General features: G+C 34.8%; 2 protein-coding genes across 14 annotated transcripts in view; both read left to right on the top strand.

Annotated features, from left to right (window-relative positions):
- slc24a2 (solute carrier family 24 member 2) overlaps positions 1-5,397 on the top strand; it is a 32,236-nt gene extending 26,839 nt beyond the window's left edge. For all 10 annotated transcript variants that reach the window (XM_055205864.2, XM_073866148.1, XM_055205863.2 and 7 more), the window contains 2 exons: positions 1,726-1,892; positions 3,541-5,397. In XM_055205864.2, coding sequence (XP_055061839.2) covers positions 1,726-1,892; positions 3,541-3,790 — 417 coding nt within the window. In that variant the 3' untranslated portion in view covers positions 3,791-5,397. The remainder of the gene's footprint in view (positions 1-1,725; positions 1,893-3,540) is intronic.
- A 390-nt stretch (positions 5,398-5,787) lies between these two features.
- LOC129440800 (UDP-glucuronosyltransferase 2A1) lies at positions 5,788-14,377 on the top strand. Of its 4 annotated transcripts, none has more exons than XM_073866143.1 (6): positions 5,831-5,922; positions 7,741-7,864; positions 8,257-8,327; positions 9,294-9,425; positions 11,795-11,873; positions 11,948-12,396. In XM_073866143.1, the coding sequence occupies exons 3-6, from the start codon at positions 8,274-8,276 to the stop codon at positions 12,169-12,171; spliced, it is 489 nt and encodes a 162-aa protein (XP_073722244.1). In that variant the 5' UTR covers positions 5,831-5,922; positions 7,741-7,864; positions 8,257-8,273; the 3' UTR covers positions 12,172-12,396. The 4 variants fall into 4 exon arrangements, with proteins under 4 accessions (XP_073722246.1, XP_073722243.1, XP_073722244.1 ...); XM_073866144.1 differs by having other exon boundaries at positions 5,839-5,922; positions 7,764-7,864; XM_073866145.1 differs by lacking the exon at positions 8,257-8,327 and adding an exon at positions 14,070-14,377 and having other exon boundaries at positions 5,788-7,864; positions 11,948-12,027.
- The last annotated feature ends 228 nt before the right edge of the window (positions 14,378-14,605 follow it).

Below are 14,605 nucleotides of genomic sequence, written 5' to 3'. Positions count from 1 at the left end.
TTTTTTAAGTAAGTTTCACATGGAATTTTAGGCAATTTATCCAATCGCTTAAAATTCCATGTAAAACTTTTTTTTGCCAAATGCGTGTGATGATATATTTTTTAAAAATCTGAAAATGTAAGAGAAAGAAGAGCATTATCTTTTATGTGAGGTAGTCAGAGGTAAAGGTTGATCTTGCCTTATAGCACTGCAGTAAATCTGTAACGGCCAAATCCTAAAGCCAATTATCTGTTCTTGTCAGAGAGAAGTTAACTGTTATCTAATGCTGTATCGCTTCAAACTACCAGATTTGCCAGTTTTTCTAAAATCATCACAATGCATTCTGGGATTATTTTTGCCGTGAAGGGTACATTATAAAGAATTCCTATAGATATTGATAAGCTATGTCAGCGGTATGGCCATGATGCCTCAAAATGATATCTAGTTAGGTTTGTAACAGAGCTACTGTGGATGTTGCAGGATGTCAACAATTTCATTATTTTGCCATTGGTTCTTAAATTAAATTGAAGGGATGGGTCACCCAAAAATGACAATTCTGTCATAATTTACTCACTCTCAAGTTGTTCCAAAAACCTGGTATTTTGTTTGAAACCAAAATATATTTTGAAGAATGTTGATAGCCAAGCAGATCTGGGGAACCATCATTTTTCCTACTATAGAAGTGAATGGTGCTCCAGATCTGCTTTGCTACGGACATTCTTCAAAATATCTTTCTTAGTGGTCAACAGAGGAAAAAAAAAACTTAAGAGTGAGTAAATGATGACATTTTCATTTTTGGGTGAACTTTCCCTTTAATTGGTGTATTTGAAGCAGGCTTGTGCACAATTCAGAATTGAATTGAGAATGACTCCTAAATTCCAATTCAATTCTTGAATTTGAATTGATGTCAAAAACAGGATCTAGAATTACAATTCGAATTTGAATTAAAGGAAGCAGAATTGCAATTCAATAGAAATTCAAAGAAATTCATATACATATTATACAGTAAGTAAAGTGTTAAAAATAAAAGCTTTCAGTATATGTCAGATATGATTGCATTACATAATCTATAAATTATATTAGTTTGAACTACTTGTACATTAACAGAAAATGTTTTCCCCCAGCAATCAATGTTCAAAACTCTAGTCACATAACAAATAATTAAAGGCGGAGTCCATGATGTTTGAAAGCCAATGTTGATATTTGAAATCACCTAAACAAACACGCCCCTACCCCAATAGAATCTGGACCTTCTGTTGATAGCCCCGCCCCACACATACGCAACCCGGCATTTGATTTGATTTGATTGGCTATACGTGTGTTTTGGTAGTCGGCCCGTCTTCTTTTCCAACGCGTTTTTCGAACATCGTGGACTCCGCCTTTAAGTTTGATTTTTTTGTAATTGTAATTTTGTGGAACACGATGGAACATGACTTCATTTCCCAGAATGTTTTACTTTAACCAAGTATTTAAAATGGTTTCCAAACAATTTTCCAAAGTAACTTTCACTGAATGTATGTGAGATTCTTTCTGTTTTGTTTGTGGAATTTCTTTGAATTGCCATGAATTTAATTCCACTTCCTGTCATTCCAATTCCAATTCAAATTCAACTTCCTGTAGGGCGGAGTCAATTCAATTCAAATTCCAATTCATGAATTTCTGAATTGTGCACAAGCCTGATTTGAAGATGTCATGACTTGGTTTTGTTTATGCTCATCAGACTACTAATGCATATATCTTACGCAGGTTGGTGAGACTATGGGAATCACAGAGGAAATAATGGGTCTGACCATTCTAGCGGCTGGTACTTCCATTCCAGATCTCATCACCAGTGTTATTGTCGCACGGAAAGGTCTCGGAGACATGGCCGTGTCCAGCTCAGTCGGCTCCAACATATTCGACATCACTGTTGGGTGAGGATGCTACATCATTATTACAAAAATGGTTTATCATTGTTTTAATTTTATAGAGCAAAATAGTCGGTTTCAAAAAGAAAAATGGCGTAATTTACTCAAAAAAAATTTCGGTAACACTTTATTTTACGGTGTCTTTGTTATACATGCTACATGTAATTATTATAGTAATAACAGTTAATTATGCATAATTACATGCAACTAACCCTAAACCAAGCCCTAATCCTAACCCCAACCCTATAGTAAGTACATGTTGTTAATGATTATTACTTAGTACCTAAATGTATAATTACACTGTAACAGTGATACTGTAAAATAAAGTGTGACCGACTTTTCAAAGGATTTCAAAACAATGATATATGCTTAAGTAGTATAGCCACATGTTAAATTGAACAGTGAGGCACCTGTGGTAAGGAATGAAAAACTAAAGATATATATTTTGTATTTTACATTTTACATCTATAAAAAATATTTCAGCATTCATATGATACTAATTAAACAGTGAATAAACCTAAGCTTGTAGTAAGCAGGCCCCTAGTAAGCAAGACAAATGTGATTGCGACAAGAAACCATAATCTCCATATAGATAATATGAAAAAATTACTGAACCAGGAAATTTTGTGAATTTGATTAATTGTTAAAAAACCCTGGTGGGGTCCAATTATTTAGTAAACGTACGTAAGAAATAATGAATAAAGAAAAGTTGACATACAAGGAGTTGTGTTTTGATGTGTTTGTTTGTTATCCATCGCAATATGGGTCTAGGCAACAATGCTCCCATGTCCCAGTACTTGCAGACTCTATACTTCGCATAACAAAAACACTTTATACTTATGGCGCTTTTCCATTGCATAGTACCCCACGGTTTGGTTTGGGTCAGGTCGGATCAGCTCACCTCACTTTGGCTCGGTTAGCTTTTCCATCGAGTTTAGTAACACTTTGGAGTGGGAGGGATTATAGGCATGTCGTTCTATTTGCGCTGCCTACTGCTGTGACATCATACAAGTGAGAGCGTCGTTGTTCATTCCCATACATTTATTTATTTCTCAGTCCGTCAAAAAACTTTAATTGACCACCACAAATAGATGTTTGCACATCGCGTTTATCACTACCTCTGTCTCACATGGCAGTTTCTGTACAAACACCTGTGGCGTTGGTTGACGCACTCCGCTGAGCCTTATTTAAGTTGCATTAAAGCATATATGTGGATGTGCGCGTCGCGAATGTGCCGCCACAAACTGCAAGTCTGGAAAAAAACTGGTATAGTGTTCCTGATTCACAACCTGTGGATGTTTTTCATCGCTAAAAGGGAGTTTGGGAACTTACACTAATGCACAGATGACAACAGGTTTACTTGAGACAGCGCAAGCTAGCATGAAGGTAAAGCTAATCTTTTACATTATAGCGATGACGCTGGTAGTGACGATTCTTTCAGGCCAATCAGTGAACTACATTGTTTTAGCTCGGTCGCTTGGAATTCCAGCCGAGGTGGTACCAAAAAAAGTATTGGGTACTATGTACTGCACACAGTGGAAAAGCCCCCAAAAGTAACCCAAACCAAATCGTGGGGTACTATGCAATGGAAAAATTAGTGGACTAACTGGGATACAGCAAATATTTTAACATATCTTTGTGTTCCCCTCTCCAGCCTGCCATTTCCATGGTTGATGTTTTCCTTGTTTAACGATCTGAGTCCAGTGGCGGTGAGCAGTAATGGTCTGTTCTGCGCCATCGTTCTGCTCTTCCTCATGCTTCTCTTCGTCATCATCTCCATCGGCGTGTGCAAGTGGAAGATGAGCAAGCTTCTAGGGTCCCTTATGTTCTTACTCTACTTCGTCTTTCTGGTGGTCAGTGTAATGCTGGAGGACAAGATCATCGTCTGCCCGGTCTCCATCTGAGTCCTTCATCTTAAGCGCCCTTTTCCTTATTCCGGGTTACAATTCCTTCCGCTTTCCTTCAGACTCAGGGCCCTTTAACTATGACGTGGATGCGAAAATGCGTCTAAATAGTAGTTCATTATGGGAAAGTACCATGGTGGTACATAGAGACTTGATGTACTGTAGGTTTAGCCATTTCTATCACTCTGCGTGCAGAGGTTGAACTTTATCAGCGGAGACGACACATCCAAAGAGGAGGCAGACATTTATGGAGAATGTCTACAGATGACTCAGGAAAGGACCTATGGTGCAAATAATGCAATGAGAAATACCAATTTAAACAGGGAAACACTGATTCTTGTAGTGTGCTTTTGGTTTCGTGAGCCTTGTAACAATCGGTTAAAAGAAAAAGATAACGCTTTTGTCTGAACGCTGGTCCTTTCTGAATGTTACTTAAGCATTTTCGATCTGAGTATATCATATAACTTATTGAATAGACTCGTAGACAGTCTTCTGAAGTCTAGGCCTACACATAATCAATATCCAACTCACAGATTGTGAGCACTCGTACTATTGAATATAATCAATCGTATTAACTGTTTTCTGTCAATGCAATATTTTATATAGAGAATATATTCTCTGGGACTGATGTCTAATTTTATGTGATATTTTTTGACAAACCCAATGAATGAAAAGTTAAAACTTACACGCATATTTCTCTTTATCACTTTACCAGAAAACCAGTCTAGTTTGCTGTATGTGAATGTGACTTCATTATAAATTTCATGGGACTAGTCTGTTAAGCAATATCCATAAATTATTCACTTTATAGAGGTCTTTATTAATTATTCATTACTGCCTGTATCTCTCAATACTGTCTTTGTATGATTGATTGGGATTTGAAAGTGAAATAACCGGTGCTTATAAAAGAAATTGGGCACCCAAAAGCTTTGAAGTTGACTGTTATTTTTAGGTAAAATTGCAAATATCTATTCGTTCATAATTTCTGTGTATTTACATAAGTGATGGACAAAATAAAATGATTTCTGGACTTAAATATAAGAAGTATTATTTGCACAATCATTAATTTGCATTATTTTATCTACTTAGTAGAAATGAACACAATTGTATATGACACTGTGCATCAATGATTATTTTTAAATGGCTTTGGAATGTAAGCATTATAACAAAGCAAGCAAATCAATTAATATGATACCCAATGGAAAGTATTTTAGGCCACACTTAAACGTGTACCGAGTCCTGCACCATATTTTTTATCTACTAAGTGGTTCAAAATGTTAAATAAAATCAATGTTTTGCTCAATCCTCATGTTTGAGGATGATACAGTTTTTATCATGATCAGATAATACAAAAAGTGATGTCAAAATAATAATTTTATTTTACATTATTGCCTATAAAGGTAGTAAAGAAGGATTGGGTTCTGCACTTTAAACAAAAATAAAATGTAAAATCTAAAGCTCTCATTGCTACATATGGTTTTGCTTTCAAATAACCAATAACTGCATTAAGATGAGTGATGCAAGTGATTTTCTATACAGCATCTTATGTTTTCATCTTCTGCATTGCTGAGGAGCATAAGACAATTAATAAAAGTAAGCTGATGAGATTTTTTGTGAGTGAATGAATTACACATTAATAAGTGAGCAATTTAAGCTTTCAAATATGCTATATATGTAAACATGTTATGCATTTAAATATTTACATTTTATTGAATGAGAACATGTAGCCTATATTTTGTCATCATCGCGTTATGAATTAAAGGTCAATTACATGTAATGTCAGTGTGCCTGTCAGTAGATGGCGATAATGTGAAACTGCAAAACATGTCACTGCAAGGTCTCCACACTCCAGCTGTATTTGGCAGTTTTTTTAGCTAAGATCACAATAAGAACGATATATTTACCAGCAAAATTTAAACCTAACACTTTTGTACCATACATTTTGATTCTCAAGCTCAAACTGCGCTGAAAACACTTAAACAAGTTGGTTCTGTAACAAGTGGATTGTTAGTTTTCCTGTCTTGTTCCCAAGGGGACAGATTTGAGTGATGCACGAACGGAAGTGAGTGTCGTACAGACAGAGAACTAGGTTCTGACACTTGTAATGTTGTTATGCACATGTGACAAATAAAGTAAGCAAGGATACTGCTTTAATCGTCCATTCTGTATAGTTGATAAACAGAACAGAATGAAACATGGTGGCAGCGGTCGTGAATTGAGGCGACGCGAGTATCGAGCGGCGTGAAGAGTGAAAGTGCCGCTAGCTTGTTGTTGTTAGCCTAGCCCGCAAGCTTGAGCAAGGGATTACAAAGTGTTTACGGAGCCTAAAGCCGGAGCAGAAAATAGCGTCAAACGTCGCGATGGAGGGTCTCAAGCCGCCTCCAATACTTTGTTTGGATTCAGCCAACTTAGCGAAAACTTGGAAAAGCTGGAAGGAGGAGTGATGTGACAGTTAATGATTTAATAAATTTCATTAGATACATTACTTTAATATTTATTATTTATTACATATATTATATATTAAATTAAATAATTTAACAAATGTTTAATTTAAACGATGTGCTTTGTACATTTACTTAAAAGTTTATCAATAGCTTTTCAGTGTCTAATGTCATTATTCGCATCTGTTTCAAGTTTAAGTTGCATGATTAATAAGAAATGGTTAAATAAATAATTGACATAATATTGACGCACATTGACATATAATACGCTGTGGTCTTTCACAAATTTACAAATCCAGTTTAATCTAAATTAATTATTGTTTCAATTATATCAGCAAGTCTAGTGTCAATTATTGGTGTTGATGTAATTTGTGAATTTTTGTTTAAGAGAGATGCAGTTGAGTGCGCGTGTATGTCATCTTCTCGCGATACTATCTGTGTACTTCAACCCATTCCTAAAATGGTGGCGTGTGCAAAAGCAAACGTCAAATAGAGATCAAGCTTATCTCAGAAAATCTTATAAAAATATTAAAACTGCAAATAACACTTAAAACAAAAGTGAGACACAGGCTTTCAGGTTTTATCTCAGGCCAGGTTGTTAAGTCAGTGGATAGCCGGGAAATATTATGCCCAGAGACAACCATCCATGTGTCAGACACACTTTAAAAAACTTAAAATAAATGCTCACAACATAAATAGTTAACTATGAAACTATTCATTCAAATGATTTAAACGTAACCCGCACAGGCCCGTGGGCGGGCCATAGGGGCGTAGCCTATCTATGGGTTTCTGTACTTCATGTTCATATCTTGTTTTTTCATAATACACTGGAGTGGAAAGGATTAAATGAAATGCAGACGGACCGCATATTAATATGGACAATACTTACTTATCATCTCAACACCAGTAAGTATCCACTCTTTAAAATGCATCCCGCAATTTTAATCCAAAACAACGAAAAATAGGGACAAATGCCAAAAGATCCGCCTTTGTTTACATGCGCGCTTCCGGTTAGTATGATCGATCATGTTCAATTTCAATAAAAAAAAAGTTAATTTTCAATGAAATATCGATTCCTGAAAAGTAATCTATTTCTACTCCGTTAATTTCTTCCCCGAAAAAATGACACCGCCTTTTTCTGTTTTGTCCAATCATGTAAGGTTTGAGAATTTAAAATGCCCAGGGAGTGCATCATTGGGTAAGCGAGCTGTCATTTAGCGTTCCTTAGGTGTTGATGATGTTGATGAAGCCAAAATAAAGCCAGCCAATGCCTAGCCAACAAAGTTTTGATTGATGGGGATAGTAACCAATCATCATTATAAACGATTACAAGGATTCAGTTTGATTGGTTTGTGTCGGTAAAATGTGCGTCTGCGCAGATCTGCCCAAACACATGTACACTTGCGCAACCAAATGCTGTTATGCTAGCTGCTATGGCTAGTTGTACAGAGCTTAAAGAAACGATAAGGTTTAGATATAAATGTCTCCGTTTTGGATCGTCGATTGCAGATTACTTTTTTGTTTTGGAGAAGGTGATGAGGAGCACGAGCGAGGTGCAAAAAGACCAGACTGTATCAAAATAAAGACGCGTCACCAGAGATGCATTGAGCAGTGGAGCTGCTGCTCAGATACAGTAAGTTTGTCTTGTTATGTTCATCATGCATTTACAGTTTTTGTTTCATGTTAGCTGTTTTTGATTGTAAAATAAATGACTAAGACACGAGATTTACATGTGTTCATTTTTCCATGACATGTTATGTAAATGCGTGATATGAATCTGATGGATAGAATATAAAAACTAAAAACAAGAAAATAAGATATGTGGGGGAAATATGAGTATTATCAGCAATGCTGAGCATTATAAGCATAAGTTATTTAGCAAACATAAGACATTTGTAATTATAAATATTATGTTCATGTATATTACATCATAGTTTCTAATACAAATAGTTGTATGTCTCTAACTTTTGACTCAAACTAAAATCTTTTTTTGCTGTGTGTGTTTTCTCCTTGTAATGTAAAAAGGGCTTCAGCTGACACATATGAGGACTGCAATCTGGAGTCCATTCCTGAGCGACCACATTCAAAATAAACAAGTATTTTGTTATAATGTGCAAATGTTTTTTTCTGAAATAGTTTCTTCTACATGCTTTGGTGGGCAGAGTAGTTTTGAATCGATATACATCATGTACTATGTAGTGTTGACTCATTTCAGAAAATGCTAGATAGAAGATAGAAACGCCAGTTAACCATTGTAACATTTCATCCATGGAGTCAAAATAGCAGCGCATATATTTGAAAAAAAATATATATTGCAAAGCAAAATAAAGTTTTGCAAAAGAAAAATGAAGTATTGAGCAAAAAATTCCATATCCACCGTGTTATTCTGTCATCTTTTTTCCCAAAATGCACTAAATGCCACTCCCCTTCTTCTGCAGAATGCAATAAATCCGCTCAACCAATCACAGCCCCTCATTCAACAATGGCGGAGCGGAATACACACAGAATCCTAGTTTTCCTCATCTCGTACTTTGTGATCAACAAATAAACAAAAACAAAATAATAAAAGTCACAATGAAACGGAAGTAGCAATTGTCTTTTTTTTCCCTGTCGTGAAGTATATCCGAGTGAAACAGCTTCTGAAATGAGAAAAAAAGTAGGGCGGGACTTGAATTTGTCCAGGGAGAACTGATTGGATCGTGGAAGTTGGGCCATGTTGCTCTCGTACCATAGCTTGTGACTCGAAGTAAAGAGAGATCGTTTCGAGGAGCGTTTTTAAAGATTATGAGCGCACATTCATTTTTAAAAAGAAATGAAGCTCACGTCGTTTGAAAAAATACCACAATATTAAAAAAAGTTTTTAATTTCAGTTTCATTGTGACTTTAAATAGACTACAGTCACTTTTAGAAAAACGGTGACACAAATGTAACTATGCAAATTATGTTGTAATAAAGAAATAAGCTACATTTTAGCATCTTTAATTCAGTCACACTTTGCATCATATAATAACATGACTACAATGTTCTTGAATGTATTGATGAATTAGTTTGTGTGTTTTTAGGAACTAGAAGAGTTTGTCCAGAGCTCAGGAGATCATGGCATCGTCGTGTTTTCATTCGGTTCAATGGTCAATAACTTGACAATGAACAGAGCCAACATGATCGCTTCTGCTCTCGGTCAGATCCCACAAAAGGTGTGTAACTATTTTATTATACCAGCAATGAGCTCTCACTCTTTTACCAGTCTTGTCTGTATGGATTTAAAAATCACACAAATACTGAAATCTGACAAGAACACAAAGGTACAAGGTTTAAACACAAAGTACCAGACCAGTTTTATGTATTTATGAGGACATTAAATCTTGTTAAAGTTCACATAACGCACACAGTTTTTATTATAGAAGTTTCAGTTATAGAAGAGTATTTTGTCCTTTATATGTCAAAAGAGTCTTTCGTGTTGTCAGATTTATAAAAGACAGAACAGCCTTTCAGGTTTTTCTGAAAAAAGGCAAAATTCTTGTTACGAGTTAGGAGAAAAGCACAGCTCTATGTTTGTGTTGTTTACATTATATGCACTTCGATTGCAAACAAAACACTTGAGATTAGATTTTTATTTAATTACCGCCTGTAACGATTGTCAAATCCGGTGTTGAACTGGGCCTTGTTTGTAAAGCAATACATACATAACACAAACAGACGGGGTTACCTGGAAAGCTAAATAAGGTTTTCTTCTCCTAACTTTCAAAACACACTTTGTCATCGTGCTATTGTTAATTCTTGATATATAACAAAGCTGTTGTGTGCAGTGATGCTTGTGACTTCTACTTGAAGGATCAGTGCTAATGAAGGTCCTCGTTCTCACTCTGATTGACGTGTGGGCGTGCTTTTCCAGGGGAAGTGCCCATAAAAGGAATAAGGGGTCTATGATACGTAGCAGTTAACCATGTTTGAAAAAAACTTCAGAAACTTATAGGAAAGATGAGGAGTGACTTCGGCCCAGAAATACTCTTTAACTGTGTTAATAAGTCAGAATAGATGAAATACCGTTAACCCCTGCCCCTTTAATTTTGTAAAACAGTCATAAAATAGTAATACAGAATAATAAACTTCAGATAAAAGAACACACTAAACATGATCAACACTATACATGCTAACACAATGACATAAATGCATTTTTTTATTATTTATACATTTTTCCAAAATTTGAAAAAATACATTATACAATCAAGGTTACAACTTTTCCCCCAAAATTACACTCCCCACCAAATTAATTAAACTAACAAAATAAAACACAATAATGAAAAACAACAACAACAATAATAAAAAGATAATTGGAAAATAAAAATTATATACGCAATGGTCACATTTAAGATACATGCATTTTTGATATTACAGTTTGTATGTTTGTACTTCTGAGAGCTAAACTTTTGTGTGCACAACTGGAAAAAAAAAATATATATATATATATACATATACATATACATATATATACATATACATATATATATATATACATACATATACATATATATATATATACATATACATATATATATACATATACATATATATATACATATACATATATATATACATATACATATATATATACATATATATATACATATACATATATATATATATACATATATACAGACACACTGTAACAAAAATATTTGTTGGTAAGTTAGTTATATATATATAGAATTTTGTAAAAATAATGTATCAACTAATATTTAACTAAAAATGTTAAGGCAAGTTACTTACTTTTTTAAGTTTAATCAACATTTTTTGAAAGTGTATAAACTATTTTAAGCGTAAGTAATATTAATAATAAAACATTATTTTGTTAATCAGGACATTTCATGCAAAAAGTGCTTTTGAAGTATGTTTAAATTGTAAATGCTTCAAAAGCACATAAAAAGTGTGTTTAGTTACAGTTATGGTTGAATTAAACAACTAAAACCTTATTCGGATGGTAATTGTTTCTCTTGAGGATGTCTGTAAAAATATATTTGCATGCCTCCTAGACAATGAAACTCATGCATTCAGATGAAGATACATTTTTGGTGGATGTGTGAGTTTATAATTCGAAACATCTCAAAATGGGCTGCACGTGATGTGGTTAAATCATTCACATGACCTGGATACTTGATGTACTGTAAACACTGTTGTTTAATTGAATACATTTTATAATTGTATTTAGCACTTGTTGCTGCTGATAATAAACATTTTAAACGTTTTCTTGATTTTTTTATCTTTATTTATATCAGCTCCCATTCGCTGTAGAAGAAAGATGAAACATCTCATAATTTCAGTAATGAAGATGTCAATGTTTAAAATGCTCGCAAAGAAATTCGCATCTCTGGTGCAAAATAAAAGCAAAGCGTGTGACCATATGGTGCTTGAAAAGAAAGTGCCGAATGACTTTTGCATTAATCCCCTTTTATAAACTCAGAGATAGGGATGTGGATGGCAATTAAATTACCTTATTAATTATTGTGTCCAATAAATCTATTGCTCAAGTGCAACTACTAAGTTCACTGTGTGTGTATGTGCGCAGGTAATTTGGCGTTACAGCGGGAAAACTCCCGAAACTCTTGCTCCAAACACAAAACTCTACGACTGGATCCCACAGAATGGTAAGAAAAGTGTCGTCATGTGGTCACTTTACTTTTGTTACTTCACAGACAGTTAAAGATTTTTCATCTTGTAGGAAATCCAAAAACAAAGACCTTCATTACTCACGGTGGAACAAATGGACTCTACGAGGCGATTTATCACGGTGTGCTTATGGTGGGTTTACCGCTTTTTGCTTACCAGCCAGATAACCTTGTCCATATGAAAACCAAAGGAGCTGCAGTTTTCCTCGACATCAACGACATGACCTCCAAAGACTTAGTGGAGGCCCTTAAGACTGTCATAAATAATCCAACATAAGTTATATATGAAAACTGGTTTATTCTTTCAAAAAAAAAAAAAAAAAAACTTACGCAAATAGCAAGTCTTTTGATTGCATCAGTAACTCAAAAAAAATCATGGGTTTGAATTTCCACTGAACACACATACTAATAAAATTTTTAACTTGAATGCATTTTAATGCATATGCAGTAACAGAATGTACAAGTTAACATTACACTGTAAAACCTAAAAGTTAACTCAATTTAAACCATTTGGGGAAGTCGGTTGCGGTGAACCGTTTGAGTTTTGAAGCACGTACATTTGAGTGCTGTGAACAAATTAAACAAATTGAGTCGTGTGCAGTTATGCACTTATATTTAAGTTCACACTACTTAAATATAAGTGCATAATTGCACATGACTCAAGTTCACAGTACTTAAATGTATATGTTTTAAAACTTAAATGGTTTAAGCCAACCGGTTTCCTTAAATGGTTTGAGTTAAGTTTACTAAAATGTAATTTATTTATATCATCTGAAAGCATCATTCATTTGAAAAATATTTTGGTTGCATGCATAAATTAGGACATCAAACAAAAGTGAACATTAAGGTTAATAACATTATAAACCATTGCAGATTAAGGGCTCTATCTTACACCCGGCGCAATGCAGCGCAATGCGCGACGCAAGTGTCTTTCGCTAGTTTCCACCCTAATTTTCACGTTTAGCGCCGCGTTGTTTAAATAGCAAATGCATTTGCGCCCCCTTTGCGCCCATGGGCGTTCTGGTCTGAAAAACGAGGTGTGTTCAGGCGCATTGTTGGCGCGTTGCTATTTTGAGGCAACTAAAATAGACTACGCCATTGACCAACAAAAACCTGGTCTAAAGTCAATGACGCAATATGTTTTATGTTATTTAAAGAGCGCATTAGTAATATGCGCCTATAAACGGGAGGACAACGCGGGTTTGCTTATCACAAAGTACATAAATGCGCAGCAGCACAAAAATGCTTTTAAATATGAAAGATTAAAGGATTGAATTTAAGAGATTATTATTAAGTCTCTTGGACATATTTATAAATGAGGACTGATTATGAGACGTTAGAAGGCGCAAAGAGCTGCTTTACCTGCAGCCTGATAAGTAAATAAATGCTTTGCTTTAAACAAATGCGTCTGTTTTTAAATGTTTTTTTTAATGCTACCTCACGGATTTATTGTATATGATGTACCTGCGGATATGGTGAGATGAGAAACAATTTTAAGTAATGCTTAAAAAAAACTCTTTGCTAAAAAAAACGCTGTCCAAAGTGCTGAAACGTGCGGAGAGCCGTTTGTAATTTCTTTATCTCCTGTTTGTTACAAATAAAGTATTTTTAGAGTACAAACCTTTTCTTACATACTTGTAAATTATGTTTTAATGATATTGGATAGCCATACATTTAAAGCAATTACAAGCCTGCTTTTTACTTCCATGAGTAAAAGAAAACGGGTTTTAAAGGTTTTAATAAAAAAATAACAATTTCAATACAAGTGAAAAACAACACAATTATTTAACATTAATCTTAAACTGGGGATCTTCTACCTCCGCTTAGTTTTTCAGTTTACAAAGTCCGTCATCTAAATAGGGATTAGACATAGCGCCAGCGCAACTTGCTTTTAAAGGGAATGAGAGCTGTGACTCTCATTGGTTTACTGCACGTTACGCCCAAAATACTCCCACTACAATAGGACCTACCCTTTTCGACCATGCGCTCGGCGCAAAAACGATTTTTCCCGTCGTTAAATTAGCAAAAGTGGATTCGGACACGCCCATTTAGACGTTGCGCTGTGCGCTTTAGACAATGCGCTTAGATCGTTAAAATAGGGCCCTAATTGTGTGTACCAATCACATATATTGCATTTATTATATTATGTTTATTTATTTTTGTCTTTTAAATAAGGTATAAAGAGAGCATCATGAAGCTCTCCAGAATTCATCACGATCAGCCGATGAAGCCTCTGGACCAGGCGGTGTTCTGGATCGAGTTTGTGATGCGTAATAAAGGCGCTAAACACCTGCGAGTTCAGGCACATGAACTGAGCTGGTATCAGTATTACCTCCTGGACGTTATAGCCTTTTTACTCACAATAACGGTTCTAATCATCTTTATTTTCATCAAAACATGTTGTTTTATTTTCCGTAAGTGTTTCAGGAGGACGGTTCCTAATCCCAAAGCGAAGAAAAATAAAAAAGAGTGAATAAAGGCTATCAAGATTGTCTTCACTTTTCTACAGAAAGTTGATTTATGTTGATTGTCCAGAGTTGATTTTGTTCACAGCAAAATCTGGAACCTCAAAATAACTCTATAAGAGTTAATTTCAACACTTTAAAAGTGTCTCATGGGGTCCACTCCCAATAGAGTTATTTTAACACTTTTGAAAGTGTTGGCACATTGACTCTTTTAAAGTGTTAGCAATTGACACTATACAGAGTTAA

This window comes from Misgurnus anguillicaudatus, chromosome 3 (genome assembly GCF_027580225.2).
Source record: "Misgurnus anguillicaudatus chromosome 3, ASM2758022v2, whole genome shotgun sequence".
Taxonomy (NCBI): domain Eukaryota; kingdom Metazoa; phylum Chordata; class Actinopteri; order Cypriniformes; family Cobitidae; genus Misgurnus; species Misgurnus anguillicaudatus.
The sequence above is the reverse complement of the archived record's forward strand: the minus strand, read 5'-3'. Positions and strand labels throughout refer to the sequence as shown.